The sequence below is a fragment of the Dunckerocampus dactyliophorus genome, chromosome 3 (genome assembly GCF_027744805.1).
Source record: "Dunckerocampus dactyliophorus isolate RoL2022-P2 chromosome 3, RoL_Ddac_1.1, whole genome shotgun sequence".
Taxonomy (NCBI): domain Eukaryota; kingdom Metazoa; phylum Chordata; class Actinopteri; order Syngnathiformes; family Syngnathidae; genus Dunckerocampus; species Dunckerocampus dactyliophorus.
Genome location: NC_072821.1, coordinates 29,955,696 through 29,979,792, shown reverse-complemented (window position 1 = coordinate 29,979,792; position 24,097 = coordinate 29,955,696). Strand labels below are relative to the sequence as shown.

Below are 24,097 nucleotides of genomic sequence, written 5' to 3'. Positions count from 1 at the left end.
ACCCAGATAGCAAAATTTGTACCTATTTTTTGGGGGCCCCTAACTTTTCCCCCCTTTACGGCACCCCTGCCAGGAGTGGTGGGACATGGAGGTGAGCTGCTTCACTGGCATAGATTTTTAAAATCCTATTTGGATGAATAGAAGAACATTTGCCTACATTTGTGAGTACTTTTCCCCAACTCCCGCACGGCAAAACACGCCTTTCCATGATGTGTAGGTCGCATATGTGCGACCGGAACGTTCAGACTGCAGTAAGCCTGGGTCGCATTTGAAATGTGAATTGTATTGTTCACATTAACATGAAAAAGTCAGATACAGGTCACATATGAGCAAAGAAAGCCGAAATTGACCTTCAGTGCGAATGTAGCCCAAGAACTGGTTCGTTCGCGAACGACCCATCGCTACTGGACAGATGCTCATTGTGGCATCCCAGGCATTGGTCTTTTCTCTCAGCCTAATAGGACAGAGACTGTACTGGTGTAAACATAAACTTTCATCCTCTTGGCATCGTTCTCCTAATCCCACAGGGAGATTATAAAAAGATAGCATGGAGGATTTGTAATGTATCCCCACAGAGATTGAAAAATACACACTGATGTCGGAGAAAGAATAGGTGAGGGAGGGATCGACGCATGGACAAGAGAAACGATACTTTGTTTTATTACTCACCGATATCAGTCTCTTTGTGGTTCTTGATCAGTTCAGCAAGTTCAAAGTTTCCAGCTATAATAGCAACCTGCAGAGAGAAACAGTTTTCACTAAAACGCAAAAACAAACAAAATACTTTGTGTGTGTCAGCATATTTATTGAAAAGCTCAGAAAATAAATGAAAGCGCTGATAGTGTTTGGTCTAATCTCTTTCGGGTCGTCACTCACTGAATGTGAACACAATCAAATGAAACAAGTCAGGGATTCCTCTGATTTCTAATCTTCATGGCTTTAACCATCTGTAGCCGGGAGTCTAATAATCTGTGACAGACACACACGTGCACACATCAAGATATGACACAATTGTGAGCAACAAGCATGAACATACAAGTCACATGTTCATGTGTCGGGGGGGGGGGGAGCGGGAGGACAGAAGCTGCTGCTTTGAAGCCTTCTGTTGCTTGATCACAGCAGCTGACTGCTATCGGTGCAATGGTGCCTTTGCTATAGAGACCGCCGTGTGACAAGAGCCACTGACATAAAAAAGCAACATTTGCATTCTCAGTGTTTTGAAAGCAGGTAAATAGTTTGGATTCATCGGTAAAGATAATGGTATAGTTTATTTGGAACATGCAAAACAATAAATAACGTTGTCACCGTTATCGTGGTTAATTGGTTCGAAGTAGAATCTCTTATTTCTAAATGGAATATTTTCTTAGAGCATACGACCTTCTAAATACGTTTTTTTTAAACATTATTACAGCCCTCAAGAGGTGGAATAGCATCACTATAGTCACTTTTACACTGTGATCACCTGATATAGTAGACATAGTAAGAGAAAGTATGGCATTTAAGACATAAATAAGACACATGTTTGTGTGTGTTGCTGTAAAAGTGTTCCGGTGCTACGGGAACTGAGTGTGTGGGGGTTGTGGGGGTGGGGGTTGTGGGTTGCGGGCACAAAACAATAGCCGGTGTTAGGGATTATTTTGTCTGTTCTGAGATCATTCAAGAAAAGCAATAAAAGCCTGTAGTTCCGGCGATCAAGTCCGGTGCTTGTGTGTCTCACCGAACATTACAGTAACATGAGTGACACCTAGTGACCAGTGTTGAATGCTACATATCACATCTGAATTAATTTAGACAAAAAAAAATGTAACATTTGCTTAAATATGCATATTTTGGGCTAATAAGCCGTATCCAGCCACAAAACAGCATGAATTATGAATTCATATATATTTGAAAACTGTGATAAAGTGAAGCTGTAAAATTTGAAGGGCAAAGCGGCCAGGGATTACCGTACAGTTGTTTGAGCATGTGAATAATTTGTTTAGTGCTAAAAACTGACAGATAAAAAGTAATTAGATGATAATAATATTCATAATATAGTATATAAATGACAAAATAAATCAATATCAATCAATATCAATATCAACCAAACAAACAGTTAGCGGTTTGGTCGGAAAAGAGGCAAACATGTCAATCAGTATTTTCCAAAGTCAAAGCTGATGCGTGTGAGCATCTTGTTTTGCCTAAAACACAAACACAACAGGTCTGCTTTTATGGATGACTCAGGAAATTAAAAAAAAAATATTCACATTTGAGAGGCTGAAATCAGAGGATATTTATATTCTTTGCTAAAAAAAAATTTCACCAAATACCAAAATAGTTGCAGACTAATTGGATAGTCGATTAAAATTGTTGCAGCTTTAAAACAAACATATCTGACTTAAAATGGTGAATAAATATGGATATATTAGACACTGTGGGTCTTGTAAACAACAGCTGGTACGGTTTCTTGAAATGGATCCCATTAATACATTGCTGGAGTGCTTTAATCAGTCCATTCCATACTTGAATACAACATAGAGGTATGCTGACGGCTTTTTGTGCTTTTTGTGCATACAAATGTTTTTAGTTTAATTTGTCCCATAGGTTGTATTTCTCCTCTCTTGTTGAGAAATATTGTCGTACACTGTAGGTTAGCAGGTTTCTTGGAAGGTCTTTCTTTTAAAAAAAAAAAGCCTAATTGTGAATACAGTACCTTTAATAAGAGCTACCACATAGATAGACAGATAAATAGTAGATAGATGGGTAGGTATCTTATGTTATGCATGTTTTTTGTGTCCGCTAGGGGGCAGAACAGGGATTTATTACAGCGCTGCCATTGACCCAGATTTCCTGCTGTCATATTCCTGCTGCTTCCAGTGGTTCCGGCAGACTGAATGCTCGTGGTGTGTTACAGGGTTTACAGTACGCTTCATTTTCCCTGATGTGATGCATACAACGCTTTCAAACAGACACACATGCAAAGACACACACACTCGCACACACACACACACACACACCTCAAGGGAGACCCAGCAGCATTATATAAGCATGCCTGCTCTGAATGCTGCAGAACAAATATCAGGAGGAAGGGAGCTATGGAGAGCAGGTGCATTATTAAAGCGGTGCTGGCTTGAATTGCAGTACTCTGCCCCCTTCCTCCACAAATGACCTTTTCTTCAGAAGCATCGCATGTGTTAGAACAAGCACTTGAGAGTGTCTTGTGATTACGCTTTCCACAAGTAGGGAATAACATGGTGCATTAATATACAATATACAGCTCAAGTGGGAAATAAAAAAAGCCTACTTTGAACTTAAATGACAGTGAAATGTACAAGCATGTCAAATTCCTACAGAGCAAATGGAATGCCTCCCGTGGGGTTGACGGGGTCGGGTGAATGTTAGCGGCGTTGCAAACTAAAAATATGGCTCCACATGCCATGACGTGTGACACGTGCTTGATGGGCTATTCATGGGAGAACTCATAGTGGATGGGGTGGAGGAACACGGGACATCGGGAAAAAGTGACAACAGCGGCGGATGAAATTGCCATTTTCACTTGAATCCCGAGTCCGATTGAAAGTGTGATGGGTGTGAAGTAACAGTTCAGAGTGCTGACACTGACACCGCCAGCAGCTCGCTGGAATGACTGGACAGCGCCTGGCAAGACGTTAAGGTCATGTGGAGGAAACAATGTGATGTACAGTACGTGGGGGCGGCTATTAGGGTTGTGTATCATTTATGGCCTATGGCTGTGTTTTTATTGGCCCACAGCGCATTCTAAAAATACAACTTAACAAGAAAACTAAAAAAAAGAAAACAACAGCAAAAATGAAAAAAATCTGCATTTTAGAAGAACAAAGTCAAATTATTAAGAGAAGAAAGTTGTCATTTTACAAGAATAACATCGTAATATTATGAGGTAAAAAGTCATTTTAGTAGCATAAAGTTGAAATATTAAAGAAATATGTTTTTTTTTTTTTTTTTAGCATAACCTAAAATTTCCCCTTGTGGGACTAATAAAGGGCCGCACGGTGGTCTAGTGGTCAGCATGTTGGCCGTCACAGTCTGGAGATCGGGAAGACCTGGGTTCGATTCTCCCCTGGGCATCTCTGTGTGGAGTTTGCATGTTCTCCCCATGCGTGCGTGGGTACTCCGGTTTCCTCCCACATTCCAAAAACATGCATGTTAGGTTAATTGGTGACTCTAAATTGTCCATAGGTATGAATGTGCATGTGAATGGTTGTTTGTCTATATGTGCCCTGTGATTGGCTGGCGACCAGTCCAGGGTGTACCCCACCTGTCGCCTGAAGTCAGCTGGCATAGGCTCCAGCATGCTCCCGCGACTCTAAAGACGAGAAGCGGTATAAAAAATGGATGGATGGGACTAATAAAGGCATACATTATCTTATCTTGTATGAGATGTACTGAGGGACCAGCCCATTCAAAGCCTTAAAAACAAACAATAAAATCTTAAAATCGATTCTAACCTATTCTTGCACAGGCAACCACTGCAGGGAGGCTAAAATTGAGGTAATATGCTCTCACTTTTTGGTTGCTGTTAAAAGCCGGGCCACAGAGTTCTGGACTAACTGTAAGAGAGAGTAATTTGTGGTTTATTCCTGAGTAAAGCGCATTACAGTAAGTCAAAACCGAAGATGATAAAAACAGGATTTTACAACGGCGTTGATTCGTTTGTTAAGTTTAAAATCGCTGCTGGCTGTGGGACTCACATGGTTCTTGATGGGGCCCAAGTCCAAGAGGGGGGTCGCTATTATTCAGGAGAATAACTTTTGTCTTTTTCAAAATTTTGAAAGGGTGTCAGGGGGGCATGATCATTTTTTGTAAGAAGTAAGTAAATCTGGTAGTCATCTGCATAAAAGTGATAGGAGATGCCATGCTTTCTAAATATTGTACTAAGTGGGATCAGGTATAGAGCAAATAGGATGGGCCCCAGGACTGATCTTTGGGGGACTCCACAGTCAAGGGGGGCGGTAGACAAGGTGGAGACCCCAAGTCCCACAGTAAGGCATGTCCCTGACAAGTAAGACCTAAACCACTAAAGAGCAGTCCCCCTGACACCCACACAGTTTTCCAAGCGAGATAAAAGAATAGTATGGTCCACTGTGTCGAAAGCAGCAGTCAGGTCTAAAAGCACTAAAATGGCTGAACCACCAGAATCAGTCATTAAAAACAGATCATTAAAAACCTTGAAAAGTGCAGACTTGGTGCTATGAAAGGTGCTGTAACCTGACTGGAAAGTGTCTAAAATCCCATTTTCATCTAAAAAAGGCAACAATGCTTTTTTCTAAAATCTTTGAGCTCAAGGGTAGTTTAGAAATAGGCCGATAATTTAATAAAATTGAAGGATCAAGACCCGTTTTTTTAAGCAAAGGTTCAACAGAGAAAAGGCTGAGCTTTGTGATATTACAAACTTAGAGGCCAATAGTTACCCACGCCTCCCTAAAAAGCGAGGGGGGACTGGGTCAATGGGAGAGGAAGAAGGCTTACGACCATCAACTACCTTGGTAATAAAGGCCATCGACACAAGTTCAAACAGATAAAAAAGTTTACAGCACTGTGTCACTGTAGACAAATTAAAAGAGGGGGGTGATATATTAGCTCGCATAGACGAAACTTTATCATGAAATAAGTGCAAGAAATGTTCACAAGTCTCAGCACACACTTCCAGTGTCGTGGATGGACTGGGGTTTAAAACAGAATCAACCGTTTGAAAAAGAACACGTGGGCTGTTCATGTTTGATATCAAATCAGAGAGGTATTTTGTTTTCTCAGCCTTCACTACGTCCTGGTAACGCCTCCAACCGGCTTTGAGGGTTTCAAAGAAAACTTGCAGACCGTCTTTCTTCCACCTGCGCTACGCCTTTCGGCATTCACGCCACGCTGCTCGCGTGACATCGTTGAGCCACACTTCCTGTTTGGTTTTAAGGCGCATGGCTTTACGAGGGGCTTGACTGTCCAGGACATCAGCACAGGTAGAAGTAAAGCAGTTCATGAGCTGCTCAGTGTCAAGAGCAGCATCGGGGGTCATATTGACCTGCCATGCAGTGGTGAACAGAGGGGCAAAGGCAGCGGCCGTGCCAGGCTTCATGAAACAGCCAAGGTGAGTGTGTCCGTGCAATTGTGTAGCTCTCGTAACATTTTGCACCAAATTAAAAGCCTCCCCAAACTCTAGAAAGTCTTTCGCCATAGGCGTAAAAGGGCAGCAGACATGAACCTTAAAAACACCCACAATTAAAATTCTGTCATACTTTATTAACATTGCAGCAATAAAGTCAGAAAAGTCACAAATAAAATCATTGTTGTGTTTGGGCGGCCTGTAGATGACCGCACACAACACCGGCTCAGTTTGTCGCAGATCGAAGCAGCTAACCTCAAATGAGGAGAAAGACGCCATCGACAGTGGCTTATGGTGTAAGGACGTTTTTAAAATTGGAGCAACACCTCCTCCACGGCCAGTAGTTCTTGGCGTGTTAATGGAGGTCCAATCGGGAGGCTGGACTCACCAGCATTAATCCAAGTCTCAGTGACGAATGGTAAATCCAAAGAATGCGATTTGAAGAGGAGGATAAAAGTCTCATTTGAAACTGACCTCGCATTCACCAGCGCACACTTTGTTGCAACCTTACGGGCCGCCGGAACTTCCCGGTTCAGCGGCCAGAGGTTGCCGGGCCTCACGCCACCTGACGTCCCAGGATGGGGGCGAGGGCGCAGTGCACAACGCTCATCGTGTTGCCCAACAATGGGCACTAGCCAGGCCTCAACGGAGGTGAGAAAGCGCCGAGAGATGAAGATCTACAGTACTGTATGTCACCACCACCAATGAATGGCAATGTAAGATGGTCGATAGACAGATAACCTGTTATATATAAATTTCACTTTTGCATCTTACAGCAACTATGGTGCGTTCAAGGACGACAAAGCTACACAGACATGCAAAAATTGTGGGGGTTGGCTTTAACATTAGTACAAGTTGCTGTACATTTTACCTGTATTATAACATATTTATGAATTATTACCCACTTTGGGTGAATGAGATGTGTTTTTTGGTTTCAAACACAATCGAGGGAGCTTGTTAAATGTTGTCTGGGCTTCATTTAAGTCATCACGCACGACTGAAACATTGAAACAACGATCACTTAAAAGCAACAGGAAACAGGAGTCACAATGTATCCTTCATTATCATTCCACCACCCACCATTACCACTACTACTGCCAACACCATCATCGCCGCCCTCACATCGATTCTTTTCCTGTTCCCCTTTGGTTGCTATGGAGACATATGGTTGTGTATAACAGAGGTAAATGTAGTGTTGGGGGAGGAAAAGAGGAGTCGCATGATAGTGGGGCACTTGCAGCTGACTGCAACATCAGAATGAATCTCAACCATGGCGGGGGATGCTGACCAATCACTAGACGCATAATCCCGTCAACAGGCCAAAAGGGGAGTAACAAACCATGGTATATATAATTAGTATATTTATGGCAACGAAAATGTGGTGGGCTGCCTCCTATATCGAATCATGACATAGTAAATCAGTGTTGCGAGATTCCAAACTTCTGTCTTTACACCGACCAAATATCAAGACATCGTTATCTTCTAAAAGATGAGTTATTTTTAGAAGGAAGTCATGATAATAGTAAAAAACTGAAAAAGACTCCTTTAGCTGACAAGTTGGTAAAACTGGACTAAAAACAAAAACCTCTCAGGCTGAATTTACACAACTCATCCACGTCCCAGTCCATTCGAAATCAACCGTAATTCATATTTAATGTTTGTCTTATGTATTTATGTTGACACTTTTTTACATAAACCGACAATTAACCAGCATTAACCACAGCGTACGCTGACTCAGGTTCCACTGTACCAGAGCGGAATTGGCCAACTGAAGCAGAGATGTGCGAGTCAAACAAGTCGTTCAAAACTTGATCGTTTTTTTACAGAATCGTGACTCTCCGTGAACTCGAGGGTTAACTAAATTTAAAAAAGGAAACCAGGTTACATTTCATTAGCTTTGCAACTCAACTCTCCTTTCGCCTTGCTGCTGACTTAAGGTTACTCGACGAAGACTCGATTTTCACTGACTCACGGGTACTTGAGAAAGACTCAAGTTTCACTAACTAATGGGTTGGCAACAAAGACTTGAGTTTCAGTGATTCACGGTAACTCGACAAAAACGCCACTGAATCACTGGTACTCGAGGAAGGACTTGAGTTTCACTGACTCACAGATTGTTGATGAAACTGGACTTTCACTGACTCACAGGTACTTGATGAAAACTCAAGTTTCACTGACTCACAAGTACTCGACGAACACTCAAATTTCACTGACTTATGGGTACTTGACAAAACTCGAGTTTCACACACATGGGTATTTAATGAAAACTTGAAATTCACTGACTCACAGGTACTCAATGAAGACTTGAGTTTAACTGACTCACGGGCACTTGGGGAAGACTTGAATTTCACTGACTCAGACACTTGAAGACTTCAGTTTCACTGACTCATGGGTACTTGACGAAGACTAGAGTTTCATTGACTCGTGGGCCCTCAACAAAGACTTGAATTTCACTGACTCATGGGTACTTGATGAAGACTTGAGATTCACGAACTCATGGGTGCTTTAAGAAGACTCAAATTTCACTGACTCACAGGTCTTGACAGAAACTTGAATTTCACAGACTCACAGGTACTCGACAAAGATTCAAGGGCTGGAGTCAAAGACTTGAGTTTCACTGAGTCACGCGTAATTTGCCAAGGATCTAGAAAAACTGTTTCTGCGCATGCCCTTTGTGAGGAGTGACTCGAGTATTTGAATCAATTCAGTGAATGACTCATAAGAACTCGAATGAGTAAAAGGAATGGAGTTTCACTCTAAACTGAACTGTAAATCTGTCCGCACATATTTGGACTTGACACTGACCTTGACGCAAAGGCAACACTTGCCAATGGTATTGCTAATTTACTGCACAGAATTTAAGACAACATGGAGAAAATAGGAGCAAGAGGGCAATCATTTTTGATACTGAATAACGCCAAGGATGACGGAGGGACCAAGAAACTGTACGTGTGTGACAAAAATGGTGAGGAAGGAAATGGAAAAGAATGAAGATAATGAATAAAATTCAGGTTTGGAGAGAAGCAGAAGATTAGTAAAATGGCTTAGAAAATAAGTTAGAGATATGAAAGAGATGGCAATGAATGGAAAGCTAAATGAAATCAGGTCCTGTAGAGAGGATGAAAAGCTTAGAAGACCACAGAGGGTAGATGGAAGAGATGCGTATTGTCCATGAAGACAAAATGGAGAGAATTAGATGAAGCATGACGTTTTACCACACTAAATGCCCTTTACAGAGAAGCAGGCCCGTGGTGATTTCTGTTGAAATGCTATGCTGAATTCTTCGGGGGTTTTTTTGGAGTAAGTAACTCAGCTGTGGTACAAACATACATTCAGACCCTGAACTGACACATGATATTATCAAATGGTAAGTCCAGACACCCACACAGTGGCCTAATTAAGCACACACACAAGGTAACGACGGACGTGTGCCTCAGGCAGCTGTGTCAGATGTAATGCGGCTCCTAACGATGGTGTTAGTTACTAGTATGATGGTGGCAACAGTCAAGTCTGGTTCTCAATTTTTTTGAGACGACTGACCAATTACAGGAGAGAAAATATATATATTGGGGGTGCAACGATACAAAAAATTTACAATTCGGTTCAATTGAACACCAGCAGAACGCCAGTGGTCTTCTATTAAAATTGAGCAAGGTCCGTTTATGCATTTTTTTTCATAATGAATATCAAATGTAATAAAACCCTGCACATCACAATTATTTTGGCACCTAAATTGCATTTAAAAGAAAACTTAAAAGAAAATTTCACATACATTATGAAAAGTTTGGCTGTGCAAACAATGAATGAACGCAAGAGGCTTCTTTTTAAGTTAAATAAAACTGCACTGGTTTCTCTGAAAAAATTATATTATAAAATAACAAGAAGTGTCTCTTTCACAGAAAAGCTGCAACAGTACATCCTCTGTAAGTATTTTGATCAAACTACGTAGCGTCCATTATTTCCACAGTTCACGTATACATCCAGTTTGCTATTAAACATTACAATTATAGAATAACACTGACAATACACCCAAAGTCAAGGAAACACATAAAAAAAAATTAAGCCATCAGAATTTTTTTTCAGTTCATCATAAAATAATAGTGACAATAACAAGTAGGTGTAGAATAAGATATTTCCGTAATGGTGTTCACGCGTGCATGGCGCTGTCAAACAATTGACCTTTTTTAATGTTCTGCAATGAGGACTCTTATTGTATGTGTATGCATCTTACTGCTAACTTATTTTATCTAGAATTTGGATAATAAAGATGAAAAATGCAGTTTTGCATGCTGCTTGAGACGCCGTTTGCCGCCAGCCCCAACAGAAGCCGCTAATTTCTTTCGCCTGCAGGGATTTTGGTATCAGCTGACTGATGTCATGTGACGTTTGTGACTTGGGTTACGGCAGTGCTTATCAAATAGTGTGGCGGGCGGGGCACGGTGAACTGTCGGGGGGGGGCGTGAAAGGCAGGGAGGACTTTCAATAATAGTGCAGACCTGCCAACATGTACACTATGAGTTTGTCATATTCGGCATGCAATTTGACTCTTGAATAGGCTTGTACGCTTCACTGCTGTCCATTTCACTGGTTCCAAAGTCGAGTTCAGTCTGTACAGTACAGATAAATAAATAGATAATAACATAAAGGCAACATTTTACAGCTAACAGTCTTTTAATTAAGGCTGTGACCACATGCAGCTATAAACAATATACTGTTGGGACGTTTTTGTGCCAGCAAAGTACTTTCAGTTTAACGTACCACATCAACGTGAAGCATACATTAGTGAGAGATTCCCGAGCAAGTACTCGCGCCGAGCCATACTCATGGAATGTCCGGGCCTCAGTAAATCTACCTCTGATGACTTGACTGACACAGTTGCCATGTGGGTTGAAAAAACTACAGAAAGTAGAAAGGGTTTCCAAGTTGCATCTCATAATGATACGAGGCGCCATTAATAAGCCAAATAATGGCAAAAATCAAAACGCCACACAATTAATAACAGTGCAGGATTCCTACGGGTTTGACGTCTCAAAATTGCATACTTTTTCCAGGAAATAGATGTGTATCGTTTAAGCTGCAATAATTAAAAAGTGAAACTTTCCAGTAATCCCTCTCCACTTCATGCTTCCAATTTAATGGATTTATTCTATCACATTTTTCAAAAATAAATTAATAAAATCATGTTGTTTTGTGGTTGAATACAACCTATTATTAGTCAAAAAATCTGCATATTTAAGCAAATTTATGTTGGGTTATTTTTTTGCCTAAATGAAGTATTTTCAAGCATAAAAATGACTAAATGAAGTAAAACACAAATATAAGGCATTCCGAAAACACATTCAAAGACGTTGCGATGATACATAGTATTCTACACTGGTCACTAGGTGTCAGTTAAGTTACTGCCACAGACAAGCAGCAGACTTGATCGCTGCAACAACAGGCTTTTATTGCAGGTTTGAATGATCTCACAACAGGCACAATAATCCCTAACACGGGCTAGTGTTGCGGCCGTAACCCACACCAAGCGAAAACTCAACTCTGAACCCCCGACGTCACTTCCTGTCTGGCCCCGGAATACATTTTCATCAACAGACATCAGCATGAGTCTTATTTATGTTTTAAATGGCGTATTTTCTCTTATTATGTATACTGTATTGGGTAATATTAGTGTAAAGGTGACAAACGGGGTGTTATTTCATGTCTAGAGGGCTCTATTAATATAACAAAACGTAATTAGAAGGTTGTAAACAGGTTTTCTTTCTATAATGTAACTACAAAAATATTCCATTTATAAATAAGGAATCCTACATCTCAGAAATGTATCACAGTTGGGTCTGGAACCATTTAAACACGATAAATGAGGGGTTTACTCTTTCCTATCTGCAATTACCACAGTCATTTTTAACATCTCCTAGAATGCACTCGGAAGAGAGGCTTGAACGTGTTGGATTGGGCTTTGGGCTTCATATGTAGGTGGAGTGTGCAACTGTGATAAAGATAGTAAGAGCAAGAGAGCGAGATTTTCATCTTGAAAACAAGTGAGAGTCCACAGCATGTCTAGTGGCTGCTTGTTGTTCCATGTCACTGTCAGTGGAAGAGTTGCTGTTTGTGCCTTTTTTTTTTTTTTTTTTTTTTTTTTTACAGATTTCACCCTGATTGCTTGCTGAAATCTAGTGGAACAATGTTGCTGGCGCACAAAAGTCCTGTCATGTCAAGCTGTTTTCCCTTGCAATGTTTCAAAATAATGACAAGCAAATGATAACCTGCTTCAAGGAAAATGCATTTTTCTATTCCACATGCTATATAGAATGTCACACAGAAGCAGAAAGGATTGATTTCAAGTGACAAAAATCAGTGGTATCGCTATACATGACTTTGAAGTACAAGTTGCAGTAGGATTTTTATAATTTTTTGCTTGTGACATGTACAGTAATCCCTTGTTTATCGTGGTTAGCTGGTCCCAGACCCAACCGTTGATAAGTGACTTTTCGCAAATTAGGAGCCCTTATTGATAAATTGAATATAGTATAGTCACAGATAATAAACTTGTTTACGACTTACTAAATACGGTTTTTAATATTAGGGAACATGAAATAACACCCATATAGTCACCTTTACACTTGTATTCCCCAATATAGTAGACACTACAAGAGAAAATAAGCCATTTTAGACATAAATGAGAATTGTGCTCGTGTGTGTTGCTATAAATGTATTCCAGTGCTAGGGGAGCAGAGTGAATGGCGGACAGGAAGTGACGTCAGGGTTCAGAGTAGAGTTTCAACTTGCCATGCGTTTCGGCCGCAACAAACCTGTAATAAAAGCCAGTCAAGTCTGGTGCTTGTGTGTCTCACCCAACGTTACAGTAACATCACTGACACTTAGTGACCAGTGTAGAACACTGCATATCATCACAACGTCTTTGAATGCCTTACATTTGTATTTTTACCTTTGTATTTGACTTAATTTCGCCATTTTTATGCTTAAAAATGTTTAATTTAAGCAAAAAATATGTACCATTTGCTTAAATATACATCTTTTTAGACTAATAATAGGCCGTATTCAACCACAAAATTTATGAATTCATATATTATTAAAAAAAAACATGATAGAGTGAAGCTGCGAAATTCGGACCACGAAGTGGCAAGGGACGACTCCATACGTACGTATCTTTTTACCTCCACCAAGCTTGGAAGGCATCGTTTCGGTTTGTTATCAGCATTACACAAAAACTGCACAACTGATTTCCAGGAAACTTTATGGAGGGGTTCAATTTAGGTTCAAATCTGGATGAAAATTGATGATTTTCTTGAGTTACGTTACGAGAATACAAAGGTAGAATTTCGTCCATCTACAGCAGGGCTTCCCAAACTTTTCACCATCCCGTTAACCTTCGGAGATGTACCCCCTGCTCCTGCACACTTCAGAAACATAAAGCACAACAAGAACACAATATTCTTATTTTGATTTATTTCATTAATCATTATATGGTTACATACGCACATACACCAGGACATGGACCAGGCCGGTGTAAAATTCACTGATTTGTATGCACAGTGGGACCTCTTTGGCATGTTTTTCGGTTAATGAAAAAATGGACGCCAGAATTTTGCCTCGGTTTGCGTACATTTTCCGGTTAGCGTACAATGTGGCGCGTATCTTGTGTGTGTTATTAATACATTGCGTGAGTCTAACTGTGTTCTTAATGTATTTTTATCACAAAACATCTCGTTAGCAACGTTAGCTTGCTAATACATGGAAATAGGAAGTGTAAGTCAGCTCCGCTGCCCGTCTATGATGTCATCAGTGGTGGACTCTGTAGTCCTTTGCACAGTTACGCCTCAAGTCTCAAAAATGTTTCCACAAAACATGTTTTATAGTTTGAATTGTTTTCTTCATGTGAAAGTATAATTGTAAAACTATAAAAACACGGAACGGCTCTCTGGAACGGATTCAGTGGATTTACATGATTTCTTACGGAAAAAATTGATCTGGTTCGCGTCCGTTTCGGTTAGATTCGGACCTTCTGGAATGAGTTAATGACGCTAACCAAGGTTCCACTGTGTTTTTATTAGCGGTGACAAGCTGTGGTGAACTGTGATCTTTATGCTCTTGGCATACAAGACTAATCAGTGAAACAACACAACTAATGCTACACAAACATGATCATTACAAATAATAATGAAAATAAAGCCACGGAAAGTACAGAAATCCATCAGGAAATTACGCTTATTACTGAGCTAAATAGACATATGAGCTCAAGTAGCATGAGAGTATGCGCCAAACTAAAATGCACAGGAGCTAACGACGGCATAAAACCTCCCCTCTATGCATTTGGGAACAAGAACAAGGAGAAAGAAGAAAACCAATACGTTATGTAAAATGGCCCTGAATTGAACGGGTTCTCCCCATGGCGATACAACTTCACTCTAGTCTTGTAACAGGGTCGTTATTTTAACAAACAACAGCGACGAGTGACCACACATGTTAAGTACCAAAATTTAGTCCAGTAGTCTAATGGAAGAGAAAAAGACAATTACAGCTTTGAAGTTATATAGAATTGAAAGGTTCACACCTCCCAAAACGTACAGTGTTTAACATTTGCATGCCAGAGATGCAACCGCCTCAACAGGGTCATAGAAGGTTGTGACTAATGACCAGGAAAAATAGCATTCTGCCCCCGTCTTGCTCCCACTATGAAGCACGTGCTAATGAAGCCCTTCAATTAGGGGCAACTGAAGAGGACAGTGATGGACTCTAAATAAGGCTCTTTTGTAACTCAGGCGGAGGCTATGAGTCAGTCATGCCAGCTCAGCTCTGATGTACAGACCGGGGTTTTTCCCTGGAATGGGCATGGCGGTGAGTCATCCCCAATCTAGCCACTAAAAATGTACACATGTATAATGCATAGGCTATACTGGTCCATATACAGTACGTATCTCCCCACCTATGTACTACATCTGAACCACTAGGACGAGTATGGTTGCTCTGGTTCCTTATTGTATCGTTTTAAATCAAAGTAGTATTCAGACTAGGGATGGGTGTAACCACAAGTATTTGATTGATAATTAATTGCGTCTTGAAGCAATCGAGGCTTAAATGCCGTACACTACGAGGCAGCAACCAGCAGTGGTCCTGTTGATTAAGTCTCATCTAGTTTGTGGCTTGAAGAAGAACAACCTGATGTCGACTCAGGCCTACATCCACGCAGACCGCCCAAGCAACTTCTCAAAAGGCGTCACAATGCGCAATACAACGCTGGCGTATTTTGCCTTTCTTTCCCAATGCATTCCCATTTTGTTTTGTTCCCATATTTTAACTTTCATTCAAAAATTCATTATCGAGACTATAGACTATTGTGTCTATAGGCCAGAGGGGCGGGCCATTTGGGGCCCGCAGCTGCTTTTTCATTGGCCCTCGGCACATTCTAAAAATAAAATTTAACAAGAAAACTAAAAAAAAAAAAAAAATAACCAGCAGAAAAATTGAAAAATTCAGCAGTAATTTTACAAAAATAAAGTCAAAATATTATAGAGAAAAGAGTTTTAATCTAATGAGGCAAAAGTCAGAATTTTACAAGAATAACCTAGTAATATTTTGAGAAAAAATTGCGTTATTTTAGTAGAAAATATCAAATATTGAAAAAAAAAATTTGTTTAAAGCCGTACTATTAGGAGAAGCAAACAAAACAATTAGGTTGCGGAAAAAGTTATAATTTTACAAGAAAAAAGTCAAAATATTGTGGCAATAAAGTCATTACGAGAAGAAAACTCACAAGAAGAAAGTTGAAATAGTTTTTTTTTTTTAAACAGCAGAAAATAAAGTCATACTCTAACGAGAAAAAAGTCACAACTTTTACGAGAATAAACTTCTAATATTACGAGGAAAAATAATGTAATTTTAGTGGCAAATAACAGTTGAAATATTAAAGAAAAAATATGTTCTTTTTTAAAAGTCGTAATAATATGAGAAAGTAGCAAAACAAAATAAAATTCTCAGTTCTGGAAAGCTGGTTCGGGAAAAAGTTATAATATTATGGGATTTCGAGATTAAAATGTGACACGATTTCTCGTTTGAAGAAAACCTGTATTGCGAGAACGGGGCAGCCAGAAGCTGCGGCTGTGAACTACGGCATCGTTACTATGAATGACAACACAGTCATATGGAAGTGGCAGTGTGCAAGGCATTATTGGAAGCGCACAGTAAGCGCTTTACACACATCTCTTCCAATCCAACCCATCTCGGTGTTCACAGCATCAGCGAGTGACATGTGGCTGTGTTTTTCCATCGAAGTTGAACAGCTGTTGCTGTGTTTATCGTCCAAGCAGAAGCTGTAGTAATTATACATTTCATCAGGGTTACTTAAGATGAGTCATTTCAACCTACGTAGATGTTCGGACTTGTCTGCACCCTTAATCACCGAAGCGATTCTATTGATTATATTTATTATATTTGGCTGGGCGCTAACTTTAAAGGCTCCGGCGATCATTGGTTTCACTTCTTAACACACCTCAGATGTAGAAGAGATCAGTGTGGACAATTTAGCTACATGGTTGCTATATTTAGTGAGAAGGGGTGCGCATTAAAAGTGAAAGTCAGGAAGTGTTTCTCGCTTGAAGTATCCGCCGCGCGCTCGACAGAACCAAGAAAACAGAGAAGACCCGCCTTCCTGGCGAAACCAAGACTGTCTGGCTCGCCGAACACACTTGGGAGTCCAAAGTGTGGCGCAGGGCCTATCTTTGAAAGGTGGCTCATTGCAGAAATAAAATAAACATAAACCCAGCAAAAGTGGAAAAACTGAGCAAAAAGGCATAATGTAACTAAGAACTAATAAAAACAGATGAATTGCCGGTGAGAAAACACATCACAAACGCCAATCCCGCAACTTTACGGAGTGAAAGATGACACATTAAAAGAAATACTGTGTGTGTAAAATTCATTGTGTTGAAAAAATGAATAACGTGGTAAACACCACCCTTCATTGGTCATAATAATACGGTTCAAGTGTGATTCAAATGTTCTACTACTAAGTTAGGTAACTGTTTTTTCAGACAGAAAGTTAATTTGGAGCTGTTAACACATCCAAATATATATAATCCTGCGCTGTCATTTGTCTGTCTTTCAATAAAATACAGCGACAATATTTCAGACATAGTTGCAAATGTCGATTCCAGTCACATGTTTTTCATTGTAGTTTTCTTAAAATTAACGTTAAAATCTTGTCCTGTCTTGTTTTCGTGAACCCAATTTTGTGCATCGTCTCGTCTCTTGAGTTGGGTGTCTCCTGATACCCCTTTTGTGGGAATGAAGTCAAAATTTTATGGCATTAAAGTCATATTACGAAGATAAAATGTAAGAAGATTATTAAAGAAGAAAGTTTGAGTGAAATTCAACCTAATAATGTGCTTTTTCACCAATGCAGTTTTTTCTTGAAATATATATAGCTTAGCATATTTACAGTACATGTGTTGCTTTACAAATTATCAAAGTGGCCCTTGCATCCTTTCAGTTTTCAGTATGTGGCCTTCGGTGGAAAAAGTTTGGACACCCCATCTATAGCCTGTACGCATGTTGAATCATATTTTTTAACAGGAACCCCTTGTAGGTACTTTTTTATACTTACTTTTATGTGGTGTGTAAGTTTAATACAAAGGCATTTAGTTGAGCCTCACGCCCAGTAATCTTTTTTTCGGCTGTTCTGCTGTTCCGTTCATTCCTTTTGTTACGAACCCTTTAATATTATAAAAATATGATTTGTAAAATAGAAATATGTGGGAAAAACGCTCTCATGTTGGTCACACTTTTGGAGAAGCCCTATGAAGTTGTTTTTGCAAAAGCGTTCATGTGGTCTTCAATTCGTGGATGAATGTAAGTCACGCATGCGCACAGCCTTTGTTTCAGAAAATAGGCCATTTTTTGGTGTGTGGTTAGACAAGCAATATTCTCTTTTAAAAACGTCCGTTTTGAGACCCATTCTAAAAACTAAACCACACCCATTTTTGTCATGCCTTTATATATTTTACTGATTTGCGAGTCGTGACCAAGTCGTTCAAAATTCTCAAGTTTTTTACTGAATCAAAGTATATATATATATATATATAAGCGTGTGTGTATATATCTATCTATCTATATATATATATATATATATATATATATATATATATATATATCTATATATAGATATATATCTATAAATAGATATATATAAGGTATTGTTTAAGTACTATCTCCATATTTTTCAATCTTTTCCACAAATATGAACATGCAAAAGGTGATGACACGGGTGTGAGTTTGTGAAACTCTACCTGAAAAGGACTCTGGCTGTTGTAGTTCCTCACTTCTTTATCAGCTCCACGGACGAGCAGCACCCGAGCACAGTTATCCTGGGGAGGAAAGAATACATGTGAAAGCAAAGCAGAGAAGGCTGTAAGACAACAATGAGGCTATCCTACTTTATTCAGGAGAAAAGTCTTCCAGTGACATGAGAAGTCCAAAGCAAAAGACGTCAAACAGGAACGGACCACGGTGACTGGGAATCATCTCATCCCTCGCACAGGGAGAGGAACAACAGAACATCTACCACCTATGTCAGGGATGGAGCCTCGGAGGCTGTTAAGTGTGTATCTATTCCTCCACTCGAAAGGTAGAAAAGAGTGAGAAAACAGGCATTGAGAGAGGGAGAGCGATAGAGAGAGTGAGAGAGTGAGAGAGAGAAGAACAGAAAGCTGGAGACTGCTGAGGGGTTTGAATCTGCTGCACAAATCGCCCACAAAGTGCTCAACCACGCATGGACTGTGCACGCACACATGAACACAATGACTTTTTTTAGATCCATAACAAGCTATTGAGGCTCGGAAAATGGCTCATACTGACTCCTATGCAGATATTGATACACAACTACACAAGAGCATTAAATAATATCACACATTCAACACCACCTAATAATTTGACTAATGCTGGTGCCATTTTGACTGAATATTGTGCCTTTGTGCTTATTATAAGATAGAGAAGCCTTCAAAGTTTCATTTGGGATATATCTCGTAGACGCTCACTGAGGAACCTGTATAAGAATCATCCTGCAAGGCCAACATGCACCACCGCATCATAATCATGTGCAGTAATCTCTTGTTTATTGCGGTTAATTGGTTCCAAACCAGACTTTGATGTGTGATGAAATATGAAATATGTTCGTAGTTAGAGCATAGAAAACCTGTCTACGACCTTCTATATCCAGTTTTTAACATTATTAGAGCCCTCTAGACATGAAATCAGACCCCTATAGTCATCTTTGCACTCTCATTACCAATATAGTTGACATAAGAGAAAATAAGACATTTAAGACATAATAAAAACTTGCTGTTAGTGGATTCTGACCACACACAACAACTAAGCTGATTTGAGAGGGCTTTTTAGTGAATGAGAGTGCCGTGTTTCAGTCTTTCTTGACATTAAAGTGTAAATTGTGTCAAAAGTCAACCTTTTTAGTTGTCACCAAACACCATGCTGCCTGTGAATATTCTCATTCATGCAGGTCCTTGGATCGTCAGCACATTGACTCAATGACAACTGGAAGACGTTTCGCCTCTCATCCAGGCCTCATCCGTTCATGCTCACGACTAGATTCTGGGGCCTTACTTATGTGCGTGGAAATCTGACTAAAAGTCTACGTACGCCAGAAACCCAAAATGTGAAAAAAATATTCAGGCTAAAAAAAAGTGGCGTACGCACACATTCATGCAGTTTGTGCTTCACCAGCTCTCCAAATGTGCGCAATGTACGCAACTCCACACCCACGTCACACCCTATCCACGCCTTCAGTTCGTCATAAATGGTCAATGCGAAGTGGCTCATGAATGTGGCGTCCATATTTAATGACCCTTGATTGCATTTCACTCGGTTCTTGGAGAGCTGGGGGCCCGTAAAACATATTTGGAGGACACAGCATTGGCATAACAAGAGGAAGACGAGCGAGTCCGCTGTCAACAGCGTCAGTGGAACGGGGCGCACCGTGGTGGAAGTACAAAAAAAGTGGTTGGATATCAAGGCTCACATTTCCATTTTTTGTGAGCATGTTTCTACATTTCTCTTAATTGATACCACATTCTACCTTAGCAAAAGCAGTTTCATTTAAAGGTGGACGCAATGACTCAAAACGGGGATGAAGTTATGTTGAAAATTAATTGCTGTAATTCCAGATGGATGGTTTAAAAACATTTAACTTAATGATGACATTAACACTATCAAAATAAAAGGCCATGACATTGTCAACATAAAATGCTGTGCGTAGTAAATAAATATTTCTATTGACGACATACGCAACAAAAACGCTTATTTATTTTGATAAAATGTCCAACAATAGCTAGAAACGGAGGACTGAGGACATATTACCTCTGTGTCTTGTAAATGTAATCCCTACAATTATTTAGCTGACAACCTGATGTTTGTTATAATTAATATTAATCGAACACATATTATGATGATTATAAGATAAAATGATTAAGTATTCAAGCGCTGCATTGTGTTTTTTATTTATCTTTTAGTCCGGATACTATACGCTTGTGGTGTTTATGATAAATGCCAAATGATATCCATCAGTGTCATGTCAAATAACATTTTCCACAAATGTTTTAAGTCAATAATGGCGTGCTGTTTTCATACAATGATGGATAAATCTTTATTGGCTTCCATTGCATGTTTATTTCTAACATACGATTTCACTTCACCACTTAAAATGTGCGTCGCCTTGTTGCCATGTCTCCAAAAGGTGCGTGCGCCAACTACATAAGTGGCGTAGCGGTGTGCACATTCTCACGTCAAATTGTGTTTCTATAGGTACCATACTTGACATGAAAAACGACGTACGCAACTTTTGGGGCCCCTGTTTTGTTTCCTTCGCAAGCTTTATAAGTAAGGCCTCTGGTCTGAGGAAATGGCGTAGGCACACAGCTGAGAAGACAGCGGAGACTTGATTGGGTTAACTCTTCAGGTCAAGACTCAGCTGTCGACCTGCACCTCAAAGAAAAACATCCCTCTTTCAAGGACAAAAATGGTTTGAAAGAGGAGTGAGAGAGGCCATATACGTCAAGGTTGACAAACCATCTCTGAACAGAGTGGGAGGTCTTTGACACCACCTCTCCCCCACATGCAATGCTGTCCTTTCATCGCTTTCAGGTGCCTCCATGAGCATTGCTACAACCAGGTGGAATACTAACATGAGTTATTCCACCCAAACGACTGTCAGTGGCTGACAGAGGTCTCACTCCACTGTACCTTAAGGACTGTTGCTTTGCACCACAAAAGAGTGAAACCATTCTTGGTTGGGGAGGACAAATACCTGGGTCCTCACCATCCCCTCACAGTAGAGCTGTCCTATCTAGTAACTGAGCATGGACTGATAAAGCTTGCTCTGATGAGAGGTGAAACATCTAAGACAGGGGTCAGCAACATCATGCGGCTCTTCAGCCTCCTTGGCTCTTCAGCCTCTTCAGCCTCCCTTCACCGAGCACGATGGTTTTTTAACCGAAGTGGGGGACATGTACATTTTCGAATGTGAAATATCCGACTCACCGCGAGTCCGTGACTGCGTTCTGACTTCTGATTGGATGAGCAAGGGAGGGGGAGGTAGGCTAGTGCATGCAGTGAGTCTCACTGCTCGGGAGAGAAAATAAGGTGAGGGAGTTTTGAGTTGAGCCTGAAGCAAGTTACTGCGCAGGAGCAAGAATATAGCAATATAGTTTTATAACGAGAAGGGCGTCGTAGGTATGAGCTCGGAGCCCGTGACACGCTAATCACTCCAGGAGAGGCAGATAATGTGCCGTGGGAGCTGAGAATGCTCACAACAATATGTTCTTTCACTCTCCAAATACCAGAAAAAAGTCCCCACAACGTCATGAAAATTCCCGACATTTGTTGCTAGACCCCTTTTGAGAGAATAAGTCACAAGCGGGTTTGAAAAGTTGCCAGATTTAGCCAGAAAATGGCCAAATTGCCAACACTGAGATGGGAAGGAGGGGGAAGCCATTCATAGATAAAGAGTACATGAAAGAATCGTTCATAAAAAATATCAGCGCATCTATTCTCCGAATTAAAAAATAAACAGGAAATTATTATTCAGGAAATGAAAGAATGCCTCTCTTTCAAAGACGGCCAAGAACAGGAACAATAGAATGGTTATTGATAGCAATCCAGGGCAGGCGTAAACGCTATTGATTATGTTAAAGTTGGCTACATTTTGTTTTACTTTGACACAAATATGGTAGCCACTCAGAAAGCCTCACAGAGTTCAGTGTTGAACTTATTTCAGATTAGGCCTACACATGTAGGCGCACTTCTGGTTGTTGAATTTTGTGGTTGTAACATGTAACATTTAAAAAAGATTACAATTGTATAAGCCGTTTAATGTTTTTCGGCTCCAGACAATTTTTTTTTTTTTTTTTTTTACTGAGGAGGAGGCGGCAAAATGGCTCTTTTGATGATAAAGGTTGTCGACTCCTGTTCGAAGACAACCTAAACAGTCCACATGCAATCAATTCAACGCCCTAAGAAAACACCATACCAGTTACTCCTGGCTTTAGTGTATAGTCGTTCCTTGCTACACTGTCCCTCACTCTATCGTGCTTTTTCAAAAATTAATTAATTTTTGAAATTAATTAATGTTTCGTGGTTGACTATGGATATATTATTAGTCAAAAAACATTGAAAGCGAAGTTACATGTAGTATTCTGGTCACTACTAGATTACATTACCTTCACACTGCACGGAGTCATCCATGGCATGTCACTATGAAATATAGTGAAAAAAAATTCTCCTCCCATTCCGTGTGGAAGTGGTAAGTTTTTGGCTTCGTTGTCCTTCTTCCCCCCCTTTCTTAAATTTACAATATATAAATTCGAGGTTAACTAGTTAGCTCGGCAACAAGCTATGTTTAAAGCGGTGGCTGCCTCTTGTGTCCCTATTGGGGTGACTATAGGGGTGTTATTTAATGTCTACAGGGCTCTACTAATGGTAAAACATTTTATTTAGAAAGTCATGAACAGGTTTTCTATGCTCTTAACTCTGAAAACATTCTGTTTATTTATATTGAATCCTACCTCGCGGAAATTCACTTATCAAGATTCAAGATTCAAGATTCAAGAGAGTTTTATTGTCATGTGCATAGTAAAACAGCAGTGGTCCCAGTGCTCACAATTCTTGAGCTGGATGTGCGATTGTGGACTCTGACTGACTGGGGTCTGCCTGTTAGAAAGTTAAACACCCAGTTACAGAGGGAGGGAGACAGGCCAAGTGTGAGGAGCTTATCGCGGCCGGGTCTGGAAACAATCAACCGCCATAAACGAGGGATGACTGTAGACAGATTGGTTTTCGTTCCTGGGCTCTTTGTGTATTTGTTGACAAGCTGACCATGGTGAAGTTAGTTAGAGATTCCATATGACAGACATCCACAACTAAAATGCTTCTGGCTTATTTTTTTTTCTGGCATGTAAAAAGGCTATTGTGCAGAGGAGACATATCTCTTGTATTTACATTGCATACTATTAATTAATTCATAAATACTGCACTTTTGTACCCATCATCAATCAAGCTTCAATCTGAAGGAAGTGGAACCAGCAAGGATTTGGTCAGAAGTTAAGGAAACCAAGCCACCGTCATGTGAGGAAATTCGGACACCCATTAAATATTTTGTTTAACAGTGGCATGTAGTCAGCGGAAGCAAGTGAGGCCTAAATAATGCATAATGAATAAACAAATAATGATAATGAATAATGATAACATAAAATAAATGATTTAAAAATATTATAAATGTATTTTCTGTATAATATCAATCGTTTTTAACATTTTCTGAAGTGAAAACCGCTGAATTTGCACATTTCCTGATCAAATACGCAACCATCAGTTTGGTGAGACGACCACACTACCAGAGCCATGCCGCCGCTCTGTAATACTGTAATACTGTAATTTCCGTACTATAAGCCGCGACTTCTTTCA

At 40.0% G+C, this 24,097-nt stretch overlaps 1 protein-coding gene across 5 annotated transcripts in view; it reads right to left on the bottom strand.

Annotated features, from left to right (window-relative positions):
* LOC129178829 (SH3 and multiple ankyrin repeat domains protein 2-like) overlaps positions 1 to 24,097 on the bottom strand; it is a 324,991-nt gene that overhangs the window by 189,983 nt on the left and 110,911 nt on the right. For all 5 annotated transcript variants that reach the window (XM_054771420.1, XM_054771421.1, XM_054771422.1 and 2 more), the window contains exons 9-10: positions 18,418 to 18,495; positions 670 to 736 (exon numbers count right to left, since the gene is read on the bottom strand). In XM_054771420.1, the coding sequence (XP_054627395.1) occupies positions 670 to 736; positions 18,418 to 18,495 (145 nt within the window). The remainder of the gene's footprint in view (positions 1 to 669; positions 737 to 18,417; positions 18,496 to 24,097) is intronic.